General features: G+C 30.8%; 1 protein-coding gene across 5 annotated transcripts in view; it reads left to right on the top strand.

Moving 5' to 3' along the window:
- LOC127738805 (calcium permeable stress-gated cation channel 1-like) overlaps window positions 1-24,418 on the top strand; it is a 54,883-nt gene that overhangs the window by 10,644 nt on the left and 19,821 nt on the right. For 4 of the 5 annotated variants that reach the window (XR_008000171.1, XM_052250188.1, XM_052250186.1 and 1 more), the window contains exons 2-16: window positions 22-197; window positions 1,123-1,205; window positions 3,131-3,166; window positions 9,094-9,184; window positions 10,039-10,076; window positions 11,623-11,762; window positions 12,788-12,839; window positions 13,559-13,667; window positions 14,468-14,541; window positions 17,154-17,234; window positions 17,504-17,624; window positions 19,006-19,139; window positions 20,014-20,139; window positions 21,494-21,650; window positions 22,391-22,497. Coding sequence is in view for 4 of the 5 variants with exons in the window: in XM_052250188.1 (XP_052106148.1) it covers window positions 57-197; window positions 1,123-1,205; window positions 3,131-3,166; window positions 9,094-9,184; window positions 10,039-10,076; window positions 11,623-11,762; window positions 12,788-12,839; window positions 13,559-13,667; window positions 14,468-14,541; window positions 17,154-17,234; window positions 17,504-17,624; window positions 19,006-19,139; window positions 20,014-20,139; window positions 21,494-21,650; window positions 22,391-22,497 (1,490 nt within the window). In the remaining variant the exon portion in view is untranslated. The remainder of the gene's footprint in view (window positions 1-21; window positions 198-1,122; window positions 1,206-3,130; window positions 3,167-9,093; window positions 9,185-10,038; window positions 10,077-11,622; window positions 11,763-12,787; window positions 12,840-13,558; window positions 13,668-14,467; window positions 14,542-17,153; window positions 17,235-17,503; window positions 17,625-19,005; window positions 19,140-20,013; window positions 20,140-21,493; window positions 21,651-22,390; window positions 22,498-24,418) is intronic. The other variant, XM_052250189.1, reaches the window with a different exon arrangement.

Genomic DNA, 24,418 nt, shown 5'->3' with positions numbered 1-24,418 from the left:
ATATTTGTATTTTCTTTTCAGATGGGTGTCTAGTTTAGAACCTCAAGTGAATCACAATGTCTAACAGTTCTCTCAACGTGCCCTGTGATGTCCTGACTGGGAGAAACCATTCCACACCCTATGGCAGGCTCAATGATTTCTGGGACTTATATAATGGTGTACCCTTCAATCTCACTGTCAATGTTGCTGGATTTCTGGTAAGAAAAATGTATAAATGTGTTATGCACCAGTATATTTAAGAATCATGTACAATCTTGTTCGCCTATACACATGAAAAATTTTCAGCAACTTATGATGACTCAAAATTTAAAAGTGTAATGTACATGAAAAATATTTATTTTTTCATTTTTATTTTGTATTCATTACAATATAGGAAAGAGCATTGTTGAATTAAAAAAAAAAGAAAAAAAAAGCAATGATCATAGGTAAAACTGGACTGTTATTGGATACTTTCAATGGCTCAGTTTTATGAACATTTCATTCTATAAAATAATTTCCAGTACTTTGAAAAGTGCCTTTCTATTTTCTAGGCATTTTTCAAAATGCCTGAACCTTACAAAATGCCTAAATTTAGAAGATTCCTGTTACATATATGATATGATATAAAGCTTTATTTAAAAACGCTCTTGTCACATTTACATGTGAAAAAAAGAGGTAAACATTTACAAAATACAGTCTTATTTATATCCGGAAGATCATAGTAGAAAGAAATAAAACAACTCTAAAATAAAATATATAAATGATAAATAAAAAAAAAAAAAAAAACAATATAGGAAAAAATGCCCAATTTGATTCTCAATTTCTCACAATTGTATTAAAAGCTTGTTCAAATAACATTATGATTGGGTTAGAAAGCCTTTGACCCAGATAACCTTTATAACCTTTATAAAAAAGTTCCCCCTAAGAAAAACTTAACTGACTAATAATAATTACTAAATGGAAGTAACAAAAATGCAAGTTTCATTAAATTACTATTTAAGGAAATTAAATTTTGCAATAATTCATAAAAATCGTAAAAATTTCTGAATTTAAGGTCTATTTAAAACATGCAGAAAAATTCAAAACAGCATAAAATACAAATACATCAGTCAAATGAATATGATTTCCCCCCTACTTTTTCAGATTCTGTTACTCCTGTTTGCCCTTGTGAGAAAGATTGCCTGGGATTATGGTAGAATTGCTCTCGTCAGTAGGACAGAAGAGAAGTATGAACACCCCTTGTATAATGTCTGTTATATTACATGTGCTAATTTTATTGTCGTAACGTAATACACTGATAATATTATTTTATTTTTATTTCCATTTTTGTCCCCGGGTTACGCGTTGCTTGGGGCATGGAAATACTGGGCGTCCATCCGTCCGTGTGTCCGTCCGTCCAGTCTTGTTAGCACTCTCACAAGTACAATTCTTGCCAGATTTTTATAAAACTTATACTATAGGTTAATATCAGCAATATCTCGGACAAGTTCTATTATGGTGGACGATCTACTTTTTTTAAAAGAGTTAATACATTTGGAAATATTAAATTTATGGAAAATGGCCTCGTTAGCGCTCTCACAGGTACAATTCTTGCCAGATTTTTATAATACATACACTATAGGTTAATATCAGCAATATCTCGGACAAGTTTTATAATGGTGGACGATCGACTTTTATTAAAAGAGAGATGACCCTAGGAATTATTAAATTTATGGAAAATGGCCTCGTTAGCGCTTTTACGGGTACAATTCTTGCCAGATTTTATAAAACATATACTATAGGTTAATATGAGCAATATCTTGGACAAGTTCTATAATGGTGGACAATCTATTTTTTTTAAAAGAGTTATGACCCTTGGAAATATTAAATTTATGGAAAATGGCCTCGTTAGCGCTCTCACGAGTACAATTTTTTATAAAACTTATAGTATACTATAAGTGATGCCCTTGAAGGTCTGTTTGAAATATTTAGTATACAATAAAAAAAAAAAATTTGTCCTCCGCGCATGCTTTTTATTTATAAATTGTTTTAAAGAACAACAAAAAAAAAGTTTTTTTTTTTAGTTATTGCCCCTGGATGGATAAAATATGTGCCAAGCGGGGGACATTGGAACTCTGTTCTTTTATTATATTTATCTTTTTCTGTTTAAGTTTTTGGCATTCAATTAGATCACCATTGCCAAAAAGCAATCCTAAAAAATGTAAAGATCTGCTTATATGTACAAATATAAATTGTTAACAATTAAGTAGAAAATAAATAACTTGTGTTTAGGATTGTGTGTAGTACATTTCCTGTTGTTTTTTCTCCGATAAAGTATTTAAGTTGAACTTTTGCAGTTTGTATATATATTAAAAAATCGCTTGTTTGACTTTAGGTTTTACAACTGTTTCCTTTATAGATAAAGAATATTGATAAAATCATTTGTTAGAACATACATTCTATAAGCAAGCATTGCAACTGTTACCTATTTCATTTAAAGATATACATTGAGTTTAAATATAGTAGTTCTATTTATTTGATTTTAAACATTTTTACACTTGTTCTATGTTAGTTTTGTGGTTAATATTATTTTATCTGTTGTATTCAGTGAAATTTTCCATCCTATTTTAGATGAATCATATTAAAAATATTTTTTGAACTGTCGCTATGATTTTGAATTACATAAAAATTTTAAATGTGTCTACTGTGGATTCATTATTATACATGGGATACTAATTTTCATGGATTTAATGGGTATAGGTGAACCAAAAATATAAATGTTCAACTAAGCAGAAATTTTCTTAAGCTTTTATGCAAAGTTTGTTATGCAAAGTTTGTTAAAATCCAAGAAATCAAAATTCAACAAAAAGATGTTTTTTCCTTCATCCACAAAAGTTGGTACCCATGAAAATAAATGAATCCGCAATATATAAATTTATATAAGCCATGACTACTTCTCTCCCCTGAATTCCCAAATCACTAAGCTTTTTCCCTTTCACACTGAAAAGAAGCCAAAGGGGAGATAAGCACTCAAAAGGCAAAAATTTACTGATCCCCTCCCCTCCCTAACTTTAACTGAGAGAACCAGTTCAAAGAGAAATTTCACTGGATTTTATGTATATACATGTATGTGTGCACAGTATAGATTTATGTTGTATTTTTTATTTACCAGGTTAGATGAAAAGAAGGCCAAAAGCGATTACAATGTGTAGGAATTTTATTATTTATTAGTTATTATATTTTATATATTATAGTCAAGTATTTCATTTATATTGAATTATAGTGGAAAGAAACAGTAAGTTTATTATACTTTTCCAAGAGAAAAAAAAACACCATAAAAACTGCTGTTAAACCTAATTATAACAATGTTAAACACCTTGCTTATGAGCTTATAACAATTAATAATCAAAACATATGTATAAATATATAGAAATGGCTTGCTAGTGGGATACATGTACATGTACATTTGGCGGGAAAATCTGTCTACTGGTTGGAAGTTACTGCAGGCCATTTCCATTGACCAGTTTTCAATGTGGGAACTCTATTATATTATACTTCAGCTCACATATACTTTGGATTCATTAATTTTTGTTGGAGCCAAATTTGGTGTTTTCAAGGAAGCCAAATTTTTGATTATACCTCATTTGCTCCTGTCAAAGTATTAAAGGCTGTTCCATAAAAAAACATATAAGGGATCCAGGGAAAGCACTTTAAATCTCGACTATGGGTTGGTGTTTGTACAATGAGAATGCTAGAGAAATTCTAAAATTGCCTCTCAAGAGGGTTGTACTATTTTCATAGTGGATTTTCTGGGTACCATGTATGTTTTAATGGAACAGCCCTAATTTGTTATTTGTATTTCATAGAGTATTTAAATTTGGGATTTCCATCTACCAAAGATATCCATAAAATTTGGTATACCACATATATTAATGAATCCAATGTACTCACTGCTTATTCAATGGAGTATTTATAATCTCACCAGAAATTTAAGATGCAATAAAAGGCAAACTTCATAAGTTAAAAATCGTACTGTCATGACTATAATAGGTTTGCCATGTTTGTTTTAAATACTGGTACGTAGATGTTTTTTTCTTTTTTTCTTTTAGAAGTACAAATAGGGTTTTAATTGGGCCCCTACCTGAATCAAAGCACTTGTTTCTATAAAAAGTTTTAAAATTGTTCTGTTAGATATACAAAAAGCTTGGAATCACTCTTATTATTTAAGTCAGTGTTTCTAAATTGAAAAAAATATTCTCATAATCAGCAATCCATTTTTTTTTAGCTCACCTGGCCCTATGGGCCAAGTGAACTTTTCTCATCACTTGGCATCCGTTGTCCATTGTCCGTCGTCGTCCTTTAACTTTTACAAAAATCTTCTCCTCTGAAACTACTGGACCAAATTTAACCAAACTTGGCCACAATCATCATTGGGGCATCTAGTTTGAAAAATGTGTCCGATGACCCAGCCTGCCAACCAAGATGGACGCCATGGCTAAAAATAGAACATAGGGGTAAAATGCAGATTTTGGCTTATATCTTTGAAACCAAAGCATTTAGAGGAAATCTGACCGGGGTGAAATTGTTCATCTGGTCAAGATCTATCTGCCCTGATATTTTCAGACAAATCAGACAACCCATTGTTGGGTTGCTGTCCCTGAATTGGTAATTTTAAGAAAATTTGCAGTTTTTGGTTATTTTCTTCAATATTATTATAGATAGAGATAAACTGTAAACAGCAATAATGTACAGCAAAGTAAGATCTACAAACAAGTCAACATTAGGGTATCTAGTTTAAAAATATATGTCCGAACATAGATGGGTAAAATGCAGATTTTGGCCTATATCTCTGAAACTTAAGCATTTAGAGCAAATCTGATTGGGTAAAATGCTCATCAGGTTAAGATCTATCTGCCCTGAAACTTTCAGACAAATCAGACATCCCGTAGTTGGGTTGCTGCCCCTGAATTAGTAATTTTAAGGAAATTTTGCAGTTTTTGGTTATTATTTTGAATATTATTATAGATAGAGATAAACTGTAAACAGCCATAATGTTCAGCAAAGTAAGATCTACAAATAAGTCAACATGACCAAAATGGTCAAATGACCCCTTAAGGAGTAATTGACCTTTATAGTCAATTTTTAACAATTTTTTGTAAATTTTTGTAATCTTTTACAAAAAATTTCTTCTCTGAAACTACTGAGACAAATTTAACCAAACTTTGCCACAATCATCATTAGGGTATCTAGTTTACAAAATGTGTCCGATGACTCCGCCTACCAACCAACATGGCCGACATGGCCGACATGGCTAAAAATAGAACATAGTGGTAAAATGCAAGTTTTTTCTATTATTTTTTGAAACGTTATAAATAAAGAAAATCTGAAAGGAGCAAAAATGTTCAGAATAATGAGCTCTATGAATTGTCCATATACGTCAAAACTGTTAGACAAATTCTTATAGGAGTTATTGCCCATAAATTTTTCATTTTTGCCTATTAGTATTACCATGTAAACTATGAAATTTAGAGAGAAACATTTTTTTTCTGTTATGCCTTATATGATTTAAATTATAAAAGATAAATAGACACTTTAAATCACAAAAATGATCAGCAAGGCAATTTCTATTAAAAAGTCAAATTTTGCCAATATAGTTAGTAGACTGTCACTCTTCATAGGAGTGATTGCCCTTAAATGAGGATTTTTTTTACTCTCTTTTGTGTTTAAACTTTTGAGCTAAAACTTAAAGATAGAGAGAAACTAAACAGACTAAAAGATCAGTAACACGAGATCAACAAAATAGAGATATTTGTCATGAAGTCTATTCTCGTCTACAATGTTGGAGAGTGTCCTTTGTTTGATATGCACATAGACCAAGGTGAGCGACACAGGCTCTTTAGAGCCTCTAGTTTCTTTACTATTTTGGAAATGATGTTAAACCTCAGGCTTTCCTGAGTTCTGCTTGAGCAATAATGATATCAACAATTCTGACTTTAAAGTACATTTGATCAAATGTTTTGAAATTTGAACACAATGTCTTGGACCATAAAATACAAGTCAATCTCAATTTTGACAGTTTTGATATTTAACTTTATGCCTCTTACTTAAAATAAAAAAATCGGATTTTTTTTGGTTTCCAGATGTATTTAAAGTACTTCTTTACAAAATGTTTTAAGATTTTAACACAATGACTATGTCATGATCTATGATATACAGGTCAAGTTTAATTTTGATACCTTTAGCATTTAATATTCAAGAGTTATGCCCTTTGGTCCTTAATTATCTTTTGGTTTCTGGATTATAACTCTGATAAGACAGAATCTTTAAAGATTTTAAAACAATGTTATAATCCATAAAATACACATTATGGTCACATAATTTTCGTGTTTATAAAGCTTTTGTAATAAGGCCACTTACAAGAAATTAGGTTAACACATGTCAGGTTTATGCAATAACAGTGTATAGAAATAATTCTGTGATTAGCTGAAACTAGTTGCTATATTGATTAACTATTGTTTTTCGCTTAAATGCTACATCTGTCTGAAATATAACACTTTTGGTTTATTTTGTACATTATTAGGTACAGCTGTCAAAAGATATTATTTGTTCAATAAATTTGTCTAATGACTGATGCAAATTGAATCTGTTTAAAGTTTTGAGGGTTTTTACTTTAATGCAAAATGCAAAATAAAATCAATCTTGACAGATCTTTCATCACATGCTACTCTTTAGAGTAATTCTTAAGGATGTTCGCTTCTCTGTTTCAAAATAGCAAGCTTTTTAAAAGACGGGTATAAATTGAAAGAATATAAATTACAGAACTAAAAGGCTAGAAACAAAATGGCAAGTGTCTGTCCTTGTTTTTGAGATATAAACAATTGAAAATTTGACGTGAAATGATTATCTCTAGATTTTTCATATACTGACGGACTTTAAAAACGCAACACATACTTTGGTGATTTTTTTATACCAAATCATGATTGATCCTCATATAACTACTATTCATGCTTACCATATTTCTTTCTGTTTAGAAAAATTCAATACCTGACGCACAAAAGGTTATTGAACATACCAGATTATTGAAGTTGCACGAATTTCTTATAGGGAACTTTGAAACCAATAAACAATTTTTTATGCCCCTGCCTTAGCGGATGGGTCATTAAGGTTTCCCCTTGTCCGTCTGTACGTACTTTAGTTTGCCTTTACCAAATGTTATGAAACTTATACACAATGCTTATTACCACAAAACAAAGATCAAGTTTGAATTTTGGTGACGTCACTTTTACCGTTCTAGAGTTATGCCCCTTTACAAATGGAAAAATTGCTGATTTTTTTGTTTCTGTTCTCTAACTTAAGTTAGCCTCAATCAAATATTATGAAACTTATACACAATGCTTATTACCACAAAACACAGATCAATTATGAATTTTGGTGGTGTCACTTTTACTGTTCTAGAGTTATGCCCTTTACAAATGGAAATATTGCTGAATTTTTCGTTTCCGTTCTCTAATTTTAGTTTGCCTCAACCAAATATTATGAAACTTATACACAATGCTTATTTTTTTAAATTTTCTTCGTGAAACAATTCTTTCAATCCATACCCACACTTAAATCAGTAAAAAAATGATGCTTCTCCATATTGCCGAGACTAAGCAATGAAAATCTAAATTAGGCCATAAGAATATTGCAGGCAGGAATACGTGAATGTGCTGTTGCCAGACAATTTCACATCATAAACTCGTCTTACTGTCTTTAAACAACTGTACAGACAGACAGGATTTGTTGATGACCTTCCATTACAGGATCAATATGTAGTGACAATGCCACGTCAATAAAATTTGATTTTGCAACGTCATTTGTGAGACATGTTTACAGTCACATCGTCAACTGGTAATCAAGTTTCCGAATACCATAGGCAGAAAGATTCACGACAAAAATGTTTCCCATATACCATTGGCATCTCTTTCTTTCAAAAACTGAAAATAACAAGCTTTTTACAAGATTTTCAAAAATGACTTTTTTTCAACTATATGTAGTAGAATTATGAAAAGAAAAGTAGGGGTTCGCGGGGCAATTTTTTTTAATTAGCATTACATGGTTAAAACTAGAGGATTCCCAATATCTTGACAAAAAGTCAAAACAAGAGAAGCAAACATCCTTAAATGAATTTGATTGGGTTTTATTAATAAAAGCTTTGTAGATACAATGAAGAAATGTGTAAAATACAATGGTATTTGTTATACTCGTTGTAAATTCATAATTCTTCTTGTAGCATAAATATTTTGTGAATTTCAAGGAGACAAGTCATAGATTTAAGAACTTTAAGTTAAATTTGCTTTAAAAGGTGTCAATGACACAGCGAAAGTTAATATTGTTGTAAAACCTCTTAAATTGATACCTCTTCGATTAAATTGATTTCACAGGAAGTGTTATATGAATGTCAAGTTGAAGCAAATTAAAAGTGCCTTTCAGTTTTTTTTTTGCATACTGAAAGATCTAACCTAGATGGATACAAATACACCAAAGCATATTGGAGGTTGCAATGCTGATATTTATTCTAAAAGCTCTTGTAATTTACTTGTAGTAATGGTCCTGAGACTCATTCAAAAATGATCTTATGATTTAAAATTGATTGTAAGTTACTGTAAATTCAGAAATTTGTGTGTGCATTTATTATTGTGACTCCTTGACCTCTGGCAAAAATTCAAAATCAAATTAAGGCGATTGCAATATTTTTATGAAGGAAAATCACTACTGAATGTGAGTTATTTTCATTGCGAACATGATTCTATTGCATTTTTTTCGAATTTATTAAAGCATTGCAATAATTTCTGAATTTACAGTACCGGTATACTGAAATGTTCATGACATACAAGCATTTTTATGTGAAAAAAGACTGATATTTAAAGTTTATATAACTAAGATGAGACTCTTTTATTTAAAGTGTATTTTGTTATATTGAAATGTCTTAGCTTAAGCCAATAGTGGTGAAAATGGTGTTAAACACAAACAAATAATCAATCAATCTTGGCTTTAGAATATAGTGTGGTTACATCTCACTGAAACACCCAACACATCAGTTATTTAAAAGGAAAATACTAAACTATACTAATTTTAGTTATTATATTATTGTAGATGGACCTCACTTTTTTATGGCGATCATGATGAAAAACCAAAGATTGGCTCACAAGAATCTTTGGACACACACATACATCTGCATGACACTGTAAGTTGTAAAATAAATAGGATTGGAATAATGAGAGATGCAGGATGTATAAATTAGACAGCAACCTGCCAAACCAGAAATGTATCTATATGCAATATATGATTTCAACAATAGACAAAGTGTATTTACTTTGTCAAGCTCTTACTGTTTTGTGTCAATATATGTTGTGAACATATGATAATATTAAAGATCTTCAGTCAACAACAAATATTTTTATGCCCCGCCGTAGTGGAGGAGTCATTAAAGTTTACCCTTGCTGTCTGTACGTCCATCCGTCCGTACCTATGTCCGTCCAAACGTCCCGAAATTGGTTTCTGTTCTCTAACTTTAGTTTCCCTTGACCAAATGTTATGAAACTTATACTCAAAGCTTAATACCACAAAACACAGATCAAGTTGAATTTGGGTGGCATCACTTTTACAGTTCTCTAGTTGATGTGCTTTTATTAAGTTATATGCAAGCTAGGGTATTGTCTGTGTCCCATTGACACATTGTCCATTTATCAATGTCTGAAATAGTAAGATATAAACAAAGCATGACACCGTCATCAAAGTGCTTCACGTGAGACAGGTACATAAACATTGTTTTGTAGGAAGTTGAATTTCAAACATTTTCAAAAGGTTTAAAGTTATGTTATGATATTATCAGATTAAACTTGTTTTAAAAAATCCTCTATTATTACTCTTTCGATGCAGTATTTGGTCTTTTGTTTGATGAAATATCTGAACTCATGTTGATATTAATCATTCCATTAAAAAAAGAACATCTGAAAAGAATTTAAGATAAAAAGATTTTATAATTTAATGTCAGATGAGGTCTAAAATAATAGATTTATTATAATTTATATTTTTCAGCATTTCTTTGCTTGGATTACTGCATACTTTAAAGTCAAGTAAGTGTTGTAAGATTTTTTACGTAGATGTTGAATTTTATCATTCTTAATAAACTCATCATAGATATCAGGTTTAAAATTTTGTATGCCAGACACGCATTTCGTCTACAAAAGACTCATCAGTGACGCTCGAATCAAAAAGTTAAAAGGACCAAATAAAGTACGAAGTTGAAGAGCATTGAGGACCTGAAATTCAGAAAGGTTTTTCCAAATACAGCTAAGGTAATCAATTCCTGGGGTAGAAAATCTCAAGTGTAACCCCAAGGGTTAACAGGGGTTTAGTAATGTGTAAATTCCAGGGCCTCTATTCTGACAGTAAAATTTTGCCAAACTTTTGATGACTTTTAGCTGTGGCAGTGTTTTATTTAATAACCAAAGTAATACAGATGTGAATTAATTTGCTTGCAACTAATCAGTTCAATTTAAATTTAACAGAAAGTAACTTATATATTTGTTTTGTATAATACCGTATTGAAATCAATAAGACACAGGTGAAATAACTTGCTTCAGGTGATTTTGTCTTAGATTTACATGAATTCCACCTGAGCAGTTTTGATTAGATGCTGTTCTACAAAATCATGAAAGTTACTGCACTAAGAAATATTGTATTTGTTTGCAAGTGCAGTAACACATATAATAAATATTAATGTAAGAAAATGTTACAGTATTGTTCTTTTTCCAGAGGGATAAAATTAATTATTTGTCCCAGTCGCACTGCCGCTGAGGACATAGTTATAGTCTTAGTCTGTCCATCTGTCTGTTTGTAACACACAACACTTCTGAGATTTTTCCTGAAAGCATTTATACATGTACTTAGAAGGATTGTTTTTCCTCATGAGTACTTTACCACACTATATCCCTATAACCGCAGAGGGTTATGGGACTTTTACCCTTTTTGTCCTATTTAAGTACATTGAAACCATTTGAGAAATATTCCTCTGAGACCATTGAATTGAAAGCCAACATAGTATGCTTGATTATCGTTATGTTTAGTTAACAATGCTATAATGCAATTTTTATTTGACAATTTTTCCAGGAGTTATGGGAGACTCTTAAGACCTATAGTAGCTTGATTTTATGGGACTTTGACCATTCATTCCAAATATCCAAACTGTTAAAAGACAAACAACATCCTGGTTACGACAAGGACATTATTTAATTATTGTCAGTGTGTTTCGCCACTTAGAGTTGGGTCTTCAGGACAATTTAAAGATAGGAAACATTCACTTAAGTACATAAAATAAGGTTCATGTGGGGTTACAGAAAGGTTAACAGGAGGTGGTGTCACAAATATTGGTTTCACTCTAAAGGAGATATTTTTTCCAATTTTGTTGGAAATATTGTGGGATGTATGGTTGTTGATGTTGGAAATGATTTGAAAGATTCCATATAATATTTTTATCATATATTTCTCAGAGTACTTTCACCAACTTGTATGAATTTCTCAACAGGTTTTCACATTGGTCATAGGTTTTTATCACTTTGTAGAAAATTAATTTACTAGGTAATGTTTGATATATTGGGATCAATTATTTTATCGTTACAGAGATTCAGATATAGCACACAAGAATGGTCGAGATGCTATACAATATCTAACATTCCAGAGATATCTGATTATATATACAGCTATGATTACTGTATTGTCTGTAGTAGTTATACTCCCTATAAACTTCCAAGGGAACAACAGTAAGTACTTTCAAAGATTTGAAGTTTCCTACCAAGCCATCAAGATTCCTTTTTACAAATTATTTACAGTTGTGCCATTTGTATTTTTATGCCCCCGCCGCAGCTGAGGGGGCATTAAGTGTTACCCTTGTCCGTCTGTACGTCTGTCCATATGTACGTACGTCCCGAAATTGGTTTACGTTCTCTAACTTTAAGTTTGTCTCAACCAAATGTTATGAAACTTATACACAATGCTTATTACCACAAAACTCAGATCAAGTTCGAATTTGGGTGGCGTCACTTTTACCGTTTTTGAGTTATGTCCCTTTATAATGTTATATGCAAGCAGGGGCATCATCTGTGTCCCAAGGACACATTCTCCATTTATTTAATAAGCCATGATCCCCATTATCCAGGGGAAAAGCATCACCCTCTGAAATCATCTTTGTTTATATGATGGCTGCAAACATTAACCGGAGATATAATCTTCATACAATAGCCATTTATTTAGAGTTAAAGCCCTTTGACCAGTTTGAAGACAATAAAATTTGCTCCGATTATTTTACACGGTCTAGTTACTTTTTGTTTGTCAATAATCAAAATCCACAAGGGCTGACACAAGGGTATATGAGAACTAGACAATATAGTTTACATGTTTTGTTTTGTAGCTTTGATAGTGATAGGAAATCCTTTAATATGAACCCAGACATATTTTTAATAAAACATTGAAATATAATACTTGTCAAACAATTTGTTTTCACATGTACAGGTTTGGTCATAAGTATCAATGAAACATCAAATTAATATTGAACTTTGAAAAATTAGTACCCACAAATTAAAATGTGTCAGTAGTTTGTTTTCTTATGCAGGCTTTACCTAATTGCATACATGTGAATGTTTGTGTCTAAATACATGTTTTATTATTCACCACAATGCAAAAAATACTGTCTGATACCACACAAAATGTTGTTAAATTGAATAACATGTTTATAATTAAACTTTGAATACATGGTAAATATTTCAAAATTTTTTTCTTTATTTCTTAGTTGGAAGTGATAAAGATCTTGGTCATACAACTATTGGCAACTTAGATCCAGAGTAAGTAACTGTGATTGTTTTTAGTTAATAAAGAGGACTTTCAAGGCTATCAGAGTGGATGACGTCTGCCTTCCAGATCCCTTCATCCTATCACTACTGTGGCAGGAGAATGAATCTCACTTAAAAAAGAAAAAACAACTAAAAACCAACTGAGTCCATGCATAGATATTCAATGATTTGTTTAGAAGAGACTTTTTAAAATTTATTATTCTATGCCTTTAAGCTTTTAAGATCATGAAGGACTATTTCATATGGAGAAATTTGATTTAAGGATACTGTGGATTCATTTATTTAAGTGGGTTACAATTTTCGTGGATTGAGGAAAACTTGCATTTTCGTGGATATTTGATTTTGTGGTGTTGACAATCTCTGCATACAAGGCTTATAGAAAATTTGTCATTCGTTGAACATTTGAATTCGTGGTTCACCTGTTCCAATGGAACCCATGAAAATTGGTATCCAACGAATAATAATGAATCTACAGTATATGTTTTCTAATCTTCTGTGTACACTTAGTTTTATGGATATCAGATGTATAAAAAATTAAAAAAATCACATTTTAAATTTTGATAGCATCATTTGTATGCAGCATTTCCTGAAATCACAATACTAGAAATTAATCTCAGATTTTTGTTCATTCTTCACCAATCTTAACAATATAGGCACACACAAATTTCTGAATTGACGGTAACTGATTAATTTTTTTAAAATTTTTTCAGCTCTAAGTACTTATGGGTACATGCAATCCTAGCAGTGGTATATTTAATCATCTTGGTGGCTCTGATGAGACATTTCTCTCTGAACTTAGATTTTACTAAAAATGAACAGGTAAGATTGTGTTCTGCAAAAAAACATGGTATCTCGATTACCAATACTAATTCAATTTATAAGGCCATGAAAAAGAATTTGTATGTTTTTGGTCCGTTGTTTGTTTTTTTTGTTCAAACTTTCTTGATTAAAACTGATACATATTGTTTTTATGTAAATATAGAATATAATTGAAATCTAGGTTATAATTTTGAACTTTGTTGTTTATAATTTGTCTTTGTTTTTAAAGTTTATTATATATATGAAATATTATGGTAACATTTTTCATCTTGTTAATCAAAAATAAGCCATGATTAACAATGTTTTGTTATCAAAATCTGAAGTTCTTGCAACTAATGCGAACAAAAATGTATCCCATGTTTGAAAGTTTCACACAGGCTAGAATATCTAATAATTACAATAGACAATGGAAAAATTTTAGTGCATGTAAAAAAAAATTAGCCTAATTTGACTTCCATTCCTGTGAACTGAAATTATTGTTAGTGGTTTTTTTTTTGTAAAATCTTGCAATTAGGAATACACATAAAATTTTTGTAAAGTGGCTGTTCGTCTTCTGTCAGTTTTTCTTGTTGTGAACATTTTGTATACCATAGTTGACAATGGTTATTTGACATAAGCCATTTTGTTTATAAAATTTATGATGAAAGTTATGAAGAGTAAAATTTTTAAAATGCCCTTTGATACTATTCCTCTATTCAAAATTGAAAAGTGCCTTCTACTAGACCAAACCTATTTTTAATGGATTTTCTATATGTACTTTTGTTGTAAAACACAAAATGATTAATGTTTGCATATTACAGGTATCTAGAACATTGATGGTGTCTCACATACCAAAGGATAAATGTTACAAGAACACAATACAACAACACTTTCAGTAAGTCTCTTTATTTTTTTTTTATTTTTTGCACCAAAGTAGTGAATATTCTGAAACTTTGTGACTGTTTATTTTGAATGAATTGATTTTTCTTAAAAAGATATCATATCATATTTCTGTACCAATTTTCTTAACATTTTTACCATTGAAAGCATAATTATTCATTGTTACTTTCTGGCGCCCTGTGCCCTTTTTAAGATGCCCTGGCCTTTTTCGCAAGTCCATTCCTTTATTGTTGTATTATTGATGAAAATACAATAATTCTACCTGTCCTCATGTTTCTGACAAGTTTATGACCCTCAGCTAAATAACATTTTGTGATTACAGGTAATCAGCTTATCGCCATCGGTTGGGTCACTATCTGTTAATTAAACCTCATAATTGACCATTATAATTATCGGTCAGTCGACATTTCAATTTCAATATTTTTCAAAAGGGACCACAGTTTGCAGTTTGTTTATCCATAGATGTTTTTGTAGTTTTGTCAATTGAATAAAATTGTTTTTCCCCGGATGGTTGGCATTTTATTTTTAAATTTCTCAAACGATCACTTATAGAAGCTCGAATGACATAGTTTCGTCATTTGAACCTATATTTTCCTCACATTTTATTTAACTTTTTATTATAATTTTCGACAATTTAGATTATAAAGATTAAAACTCAAAAATATTGTCAAGAGTCAAAATATGTGCTTTCTTTATCATGTACCGCACATGCATGAACGTATTTTCATAAATTTAATAGACACTAAAACGTAAAAAAACAAAATCATTTAGTATCAAATTAAACTAGGGAGATAAATATATTTCTTACTGAGCAACTTAATTTTAAGAAATGATCATTTCCTGCCTTTTTGTTAAACACAAACCAATCCGTAGATGAATCCGGACTCATTCTAAATTTATTATCCTCTTGTCACTTCCTGTTTCATTTTGTAAAAAAAAAATCGAAAGTAAAGGTGATCTACTCTCGATAAATTATAAATAGACAGTCATTTTAATCGTTCCAAGTTTATAAAAATGAATTCCAAATATCGATTTGAACATTTATACAGGGATAGTGATATTGCAGTGAAATATTCGTAACAATTTCATTTATGCTGTGATTCCTGGTTTTAAAAAAGAGGAACCCAACTTTTGATGATCAGGATGTCTTAAAAAAATAACTGAATTTGTGAACTAAATTTGCAGATCCTTGTTCTAATCTTCTATTTAAGCATCACACCAGTCAAATCATGCCATGACTGCCTACATTTGTAGCATGCCTAAGGCCTTCAAAGATCCTGATCATTGAAGGACTTGGGCATATGTATAGCTAGTAATATATGTCTTTGGTCTCTTTCTGTTACCCAAAATAAGGTTGATTTTCATCTTGCGTAAAAGTAACTAAAGCCCTCAAAACTCAAAGCTGAAACCCCTGCTGTTAACATAAGACAATGTTTGACATGCCCTTTTTGAATTAACAATAAGCGAGGTTAAGTGCCATTTTCATGATTGGCTCCCTGCCCTTTTGAAATCCTAGCTGGAACACTGTAGTAAATATTATAATTAGGGCCCAGCCGAATGTTGGACGCCCTAAAGTTTTCAGTCTGTACGTCCGTCCGTAACAAATTGTGTTCGCTCTATATCTAGAGAACCGTTATGATCTCAAAGTTTATACTTGACATGTATATTAACCAACACCAGAGGGTGTGTCATAATGTATGTACAACTTCCTAGGTCAAAGGTCAAGGTCAAAAACTTTGGTTTTAGTTGACAACCCCATGTCCTAAGGTAAAGATCGTGTCCGCTCTATATCTTGAGAACCATTATGATTTCAAAGTTTATACTTGACATGTATATAAACCAACACCAGAGGGTGTGTCATAATGTATGTACAACTTCCTAGGTCAAAGGTCAAGGTAAAAAACTTTGGTTTTAGTTGACAACCCAATGTCCTATGGTAAAGATTGTGTCCGCTCTATATCTTGAGAACCGTTATGATTTCAAAGTTTATACTTGACATGTATATAAGCCAACACAAGAGGGTGTGTCATAATGTATGTACAACTTCCTAGGTCAAAGGTCAAGGCCATAAACTTCGGTTTCAGTTGACAACCCCATGTCCAATGATAAAGATACAAATTTTTTACCACACATTATTCACAGCGGGGCCCACAGAGATGGCTCTTATCTCAATGATATCTAGTTAATTGAATTACCTAAGGGCTATTCCATTAAAATGTATGTGGGAGGGTAGGAAGGAACTTTCAAAATATCCCTACAACCAAGAACCTTTTTTTAGATAATACTGAAAAAAGACCCATGACCAACATTCAATCATTAAACTTCCCTTCCTACCCTCCCACATACATTTTAATGGAATAGCCCTAATGAATTTAATAGGACTATCAAAGATCAGCCAAACAAAACACCAATTCTCTAAATAGCAATATCAGTTATTTCTACAGGAGTTTTGTCCCTTGAAAATAAAATTATACAGAAATTGCATGGTAAGCAATCTCATGCATAAATTTCTTGTACAATATCAATGAAAAACTTTAAATGAACCAAAATAGACATATTGGAGTTATTGCCCTTGGACACATGAAATATGCTCTTTTATTCTTTTAGAGAGGCCTACCCAGAAGTAGCAGTGCTAGATATACAGTTTGCCTACAATATTTCTAAGCTGGTTAAGCTGGATAAGAAAAGGTATTTGTAACAATTCAGTTATTTAACATCTTCATCTTGTTTAATGATACTGGTTGCAGGGAATTTTTTTAAGGATTTTTTTCAATTTAATGCCATTTTGGCATACACATTGTTGCAATGATTCCATGGATTTGTTCAGAATGATGACTGATTTTTAATTTTTTTTCCTTTTTTTTAATATACACTGTGTCTTTTCCTATGAAGGAATTAAAAAAAATAGTTCTCAAAATTTCTATAAAATCATTGACTTTTACATTTTGTCATTGTAGAAAAATGATGGCAGATGCAAAGTTTATGTCAGAATTAGAGTATGATGGCACTGGGAGGAGGCCTACACTGAGACCTTATGTCTGTGGGAGATGTTTTTGTGATTGTTGTGGTTGTGAGAAGGTAAGAAAATGTGAATCTATTTAGCAAATCCTACTGTTATATGAATAAAAGGAGATATGATGTATATGTGTCAAAGAGACAGCAACCCAACAACACAAAAACTAAAGAATCAATGTACATGATGTACAGTCTTCAAAGTTAAGATGTAAAATTGAGAATGGAAATGGGGAATATGTCAAAGAGACAACAACCCGACCAAAGAGTAGACAACAGCTGAAGGGGTTTAGTATCATACCATCATAAAATATATGAGAAGAACATAACCCGTATCATGCCAACAACTGGTTTTAGAATAAATATGTTTATTCAATAGGTCAAACTCAAAATCATCCTCAGTCACACATGGGCTATACAAACTAAAATCTTTCCTAAACATTTTCTTTTATATACCTCTTAATGTCTTTACACAAAAATCATAAATGTTGAAATCTTGGTTAGGATGTGACATCAAAAAGATTATTTTTTGACAATAAGATCAGTTAAATTCAGAAAAACAATGTTCATTATACCCACAGGAAACATTTTTTTTCATTGGTGGGGCGGGGGTGGGGGGGGGGGGGTGTGTTTGGGATTCACCTTGTCTATTTGTCAGTTTTTCTTTGTAACTTGTCAGTGCAACTTCTCCTTAACAGCTTGATGGCTATTGATAAAAAAATTACAGTTACAGAACATAATTACCTGAGGATGTGTATAAAGAAATATAATCCCAGTCCAAACATGTTAAAGGGGAGATAATCAAACTTAATACAGATAAAAATATTTGTTAAATGAGTGGTGAAGTATCTTATATTAGTTAAAAATAGACAGAGCTAAAACTGTGAGTGAACTCACTAAAATATACCACTGCCCAACAATACTATTTGTTAAATAAAGCAAGTAAATTTGTCTGTCTAGCCATTTAGGAGGATAAATTATAAAAATGTTTCAAAGAATAACCCATGCATGCAGGGTTGCTATTGAACTATAAATGTATGGCAAGGAAAATTCTCAATAACTATTACTAAAATGTCTTTTATCAGAAAATGTTGCATTGTGGTATCTCTAATATCTAAAGAGCTTGCTGAAATAGATGATGAGGTCAAATGATAAAATGTTACTGTAGTTGAAATATCAATACATTGTATTCAAAAGTAGGGCTATTTCAGAATTAATTATATGGGGTGGCAGTGTGATTTGAAAAGTTTTCTCATAATAACATATTACATTTCCAATTAAAATTGTAGGTGTCTGTTGGGTTTTTTGGGTAAAAAGTGACTTCTAACACCCCCATACATTATATTTTGGGAAAGCCCTAATATCAAATCACCTGTTCAAATTGGAAGATCTCTAATATCCAATATTTTTTCTTTAAATTCTAAAGTTTACACATTTATACCTTCAGGTTGATGCTATTGATTACTACAAGTACGAGGAGGATGTGCTCATAGCAGAATCTGAAAGTCAGAAAGTAACAGCTTACCGGGACCCAGCTGGCATAGCTTTTGTTACCTTTGAAATTGATTATATGGCTGAAAAGTAATTTATAATATTTCAATAGAAAATACCAGAAATAGACAAGTGATTCTGATTTCAATACATACAATTTGGTAAAAGATCTTTTTCTAAGTATTCCATTTTTTTTCTTTGACATTAACTGTGTTTAATCATTCAAATTACCTCTTTTATTCAAATTTGTCCTTTCATCTCTTAAACCCAATTTTGGTATATATATATATATTTAGGTAGGATATCTCCTCCAATGTTATTATTTTGAATTGAAAACAGGACCTCATTGCAAACCTGCCAGTATTTACACTACCTGTATTTATGAAAAATCAGAATAAAATTAATAGCTGCCTTAATGGTCCTTGCAATATAAAAATAAGAAGATGTAGTATGATTACCAATGAGACAACTTTCCACCATTTTGCAATGATTGATATAAACACTGTCCTTTTAAAAAGAAATTAAATTAAATTGTATAAAGTATTAAAATCTTATTAAACATTTCTTTGTCTATCTATATTGATAAATCAGATGTTCTAAAATATTGTAAACCCTAAAATTTAAGCATGAATGTATTATTGCTATTCGTGAACAATGCACAAAAATGTAAGTTTAATTATTGCAATTTCATGAAATGATTCTTACAAATAATGCTATTTAAATTTGAACTGCATTTTTTTAATTTTTTTGCATCCATTTGTATAAAAAGAAACATTGCAAAAATTTCTGAATTTGCAGTACACCTGCTACAGAGGTCACAAATTTGTTGTAGTTTAAATATCTCCGATTGTGAAATGATATAGTTATTTCTAATCAAATATTTAAATGAAATATATATTAAAGAACTTATCATTTGAATCACAATTTTGAACTGCATATTTATATATATGTGTTACCATTACAGAGTTCTGACAGATTTCAAAGCTGCATGTAAAGGTACACATAATCCTCTACAGTCAAGTTTGTTCACAGAACTGGCAGTGGAAGAATGGAGAGTAAAATATGCTCCTTCTCCAGAAAATATTTATTGGTATGTATAACTTAACCATGTGTGAATGACAGAAAAAAATTGAAATTAAAAATGATTAAAAATATATATTTTCCAGCAGAATGAGTGTTCTTTGAAATGCATTGATGAACATTACAACTGTTTTATGCAGGATTATTAAATAACTTACAATACTGGTAAAGTATTGATACAAATGCTATCATTCATTGCCAAACAAAGGACATTATAATCATATCAATGATAATCTAAAATTGTTTGCCAATTTGAATATGTGATATTCAGTAAATTGTGTGTGATATAAAAATAAGAAAATGTGATATGATGGTTATATATTATTAAGTGTTTTCAAAGAAAACTATCAATAAATTAAGTACGAAATATTTTGAAACCTATATAAGCTTGTTATTCACAAATCAATGAATTATTCCCAAAATTGTCTTAGTCAAATTACATTTTTATACTCCCACAGCTAGGCAAAGGGGGCATTAAGTGTTACCCATTTTACCGTTCATGAAGTATGCCCCTTTACAAACAAAAAAATTTCTGAATTTTTCGTTTCCGTTTTCTAACTTGAGTTTGCCTCAACCAAATGTTATGAAACTTATACACAATACCTATTCCCACAAAACACAGATCAAGTTTGAAATTGGGTGGCGTCACTTTTACCATTCTAGAGTTATGCCCCTTTACAAATGGAAAAATTGCTGAATTTTTCGTTTCCGTTCTCTAACTCAAGTTTGCCTCAACCAAATGTTATGAAACTTGTACACAATGCTAATTACCACAAAATAAAGGTTGCTTCATTGTAACCATTCTTGAGTAATGTCCCTTTAGAACATTATATGCAAGTTGGGGCATCCATCTGTGTCCCATGGACACTTTCTCCATTTATTTTTTTCTAAAGTTTGAAATAAAAATTTTAAATTCTGTTGAGATATCATCTTCTTTACACTAAAAATTAAATAGAATATTTGATATGAATCAAATGGTTTCTTTAATTATTCATTCTAATTATTGTCAACCAAACAGATTAATTCTATGCCCTGTGACATTATTACGATATTAAAAAATGCATTCTTCATCTTTGTTTTTTGTTGTTGATAAGTTTTGTAATTGGTCAAAGCACTACACTGTCAGCCAACTTATTTATGCAGATACTTTAATCCTTTCTAGTCATCTTTCTGTGATTTAAATTGTGAATTCCTAATTGTCTCTATGTATTTAAAGAAGGGAAGATTAAAGTTTTTTCGTAAACACATTATTTTTCTACTCCCGAAAGTTGAGAAAAATAAATGGCTCGCAAAAATTAGTTTGTTTCCAGTATATTGGTCTATGATTTCACCTTACAGTAACTAAAATGTCATTTTACTTTCAGGGAAAATCTTTCCAAGTCCAACTTAGTATGGTGGATACAAGCTATAATTATCAATTTATTACTGATTATTTTGTTGTTTTTCTTCACAACACCACTTATCGTCATTAATAATCTTAATGAAATCAACATAAATGTATCGAAAGCTACAGAAAAAATTGTAAGTATTGATGAAAAACCTGGTAGATATGCGCATATTTAGTAGTCTTAGAATTCTTAGTAAGAAATTATCAAAATAATAAACTTTTGAAAAAAACAAGCAAATAAAATGAATCTTTTTACTGGCAAAATTGGGTAAACCCTTCTAAAAAGAGTTCTAAAAGTCAATCAGTCAATTAATTAGCTTCTCTTTTGAAATTGGCAATTAAGCAGACTTATCTTAATTTCCACTCAGAAATTCTGTCTAAAATGAAGATGGTAGAACAGTACAACATGAAATATTCTCTCATGTTCAGGGAAAAAAAAAACTCAATCGAACTGGTCAGCACATTTTATTGCAACAATATAGCACTATAGGCGTTTGATAAGAGACAATTGCTTACATTGGTAAAAAAGGGAGACAATCTTCATACATTTTAAATGTATTTGGTATTTTCCATAACAGAAAAAATATGTCTTTTGGGTTCATATTAGCATGTTTATCCTTCCCCAATTCAAAGACCTTAAATTGATATTTACTGCTTCTTTGCACATCATTGCAGACTGGTTTGAAGGCATAAAACTGTGTTCCGGTAGAGTGACTTGTCAGATTTTACCTTGTTACCTAGCACAACAAAATCTAACTCAATGTTTTTGTCTACTACAAATTAGGGTATATATATATATCACATTTACATGTTATTGTCCTGAATATGAAATATTTTCTACTTGACATCCATCAATCAAATATCTTTATTTCAGAGTCCATTTGTTGAGCAGTTTGTGCCGACTATTCTCCTGTGGACCTTTGCAGCCTTACTTCCTAACATAGTCTATTGGTCTGACCAACTAGTAGGCCACTGGACAAGGTAATTAATGTAGTTTTTTTCTTGCATAGATGACATATAATTTCATCCTTTACAACCATGTCCATATAGAGTAAATTGTATTATATGGATCCTTTTAAGTGATTTCAGTAATTGGTTAGGTATTGTAATTAAGATTGCTAAGGCGATACAACTTGCATTAGGTGACTTTACCTTACATTTACCTGGGGTAATTTTGGTTTTAGCGCCCTTTTTTTTTAAAGAAATTTAGATAGAGTTTACAACATGCCAAAAATGAGTAAAATCATTTTAGTTTTAATTATAAATGCAGATTATATTATTTTTACAGTTTTACATGTCAATGACACAGCAATTTGTTATCACAATGATTACAATATAAAAACATTTTTGTATTCACAGGCTAGTAGATTATGACTTTATTAAGTGAAGCATATTATTTTTGGACCATTTGTTAATTTCTTCCTAGCATTACTTAGAAACTTGCACAAGGTTTCTATTTTCAGTGAGAGGTATTTAAATTTATCATAGATTAAAATTTGGAGTAATACAATGAAATCTGTGTATGCAGAATCCCTTTTGGACTATTTTTTCTTTGCACTAGACAGGTGCTCTGTTTAAATAAGTTAAATAACTATGGAATATTCTTTGTATACCTTGATTGCAATTAATGCAGGTTTCCCTTTAGGCAGGTTTTTTCTATATTTTCTACTCAGACCAAGAACAACACATTCATGGAAACTGTGAGAACTTTCCTGTACATCATTGTCTGGATATTTTTTTTCTGAACAACATTGTCAGTTTTATTCAACTATTCCTATTTTCAGAACTGCAGATCACCACAATGTAATGGTAAAGTGTTATGTTTTCTATTTTCAGAACTGCTGAACACCATAATAATATGGTAAAGTGTTATGTTTTCTATTTTCAGTACTGCAGAACACCATAATGTAATGGTAAAGTGTTATGTTTTCTATTTTCAGAACTGCAGAACACCATAATAATATGGTAAAGTGTTATGTATCTATTTTCAGAACTGCAGAACACCATAATGTAATGGTAAAGTGTTATGTTTTCTATTTTCAGAACTGCAGAACACCATAATAATATGGTAAAGTGTTATGTTGTCTATTTTCAGAACCACAGAACACTATAATGTTATGGTATAGTGTTATGTTTTCTATTTTCAGAACTACAGAATACCATAATGTAATGGTAAAGTGTTATGTTTTCTATTTTCAGAACTGCAGAATACCATAATGTAATGGTAAAGTGTTATGTTTTCTATTTTCAGAACTGCAGAACATCATAATAATATGGTAAAGTGTTATGTATCTATTTTCAGAACTGCAGAACACCATAATGTAATGGTAAAGTGTTATGTTTTCTATTTTCAGAACTGCAGAACACCATATTGTAATGGTAAAGTGTTATCTTTTCTATTTCAGAACTGCAGAACACCACAATGTAATGGTAAAGTGTTATGTTTTCTATTTCAGAACTGCAGAACACCATAATGTAATGGTAAAGTGTTATGTTTTCTATTTCAGAACTGCAGAACACCATAATGTAATGGTAAAGTGTTATGTTTTCTATTTTCAGAACTGCAGAATACCATAATGTAATGGTAAAGTGTTATGTTTTCTATTTTCAGAACTGCAGAACATCATCATAATATGGTAAAGTGTTATGTATCTATTTTCAGAACTGCAGAACACCATAATGTAATGGTAAAGTGTTATGTTTTCTATTTTCAGAACTGCAGAACACCATAATGTAATGGTAAAGTGTTATCTTTTCTATTTCAGAACTGCAGAACACCACAATGTAATGGTAAAGTGTTATGTTTTCTATTTCAGAACTGCAGAACACCATAATGTAATGGTAAAGTGTTATGTTTTCTATTTCAGAACTGCAGAACACCATAATGTAATGGTAAAGTGTT

The sequence above is a fragment of the Mytilus californianus genome, unplaced genomic scaffold, assembly GCF_021869535.1.
Source record: "Mytilus californianus isolate M0D057914Y unplaced genomic scaffold, xbMytCali1.0.p SCAF_4, whole genome shotgun sequence".
Lineage (NCBI taxonomy): Eukaryota > Metazoa > Mollusca > Bivalvia > Mytilida > Mytilidae > Mytilus > Mytilus californianus.
Note: the sequence above shows the minus strand (reverse complement) of the source record. Positions and strands in the feature narration are given on the sequence as shown.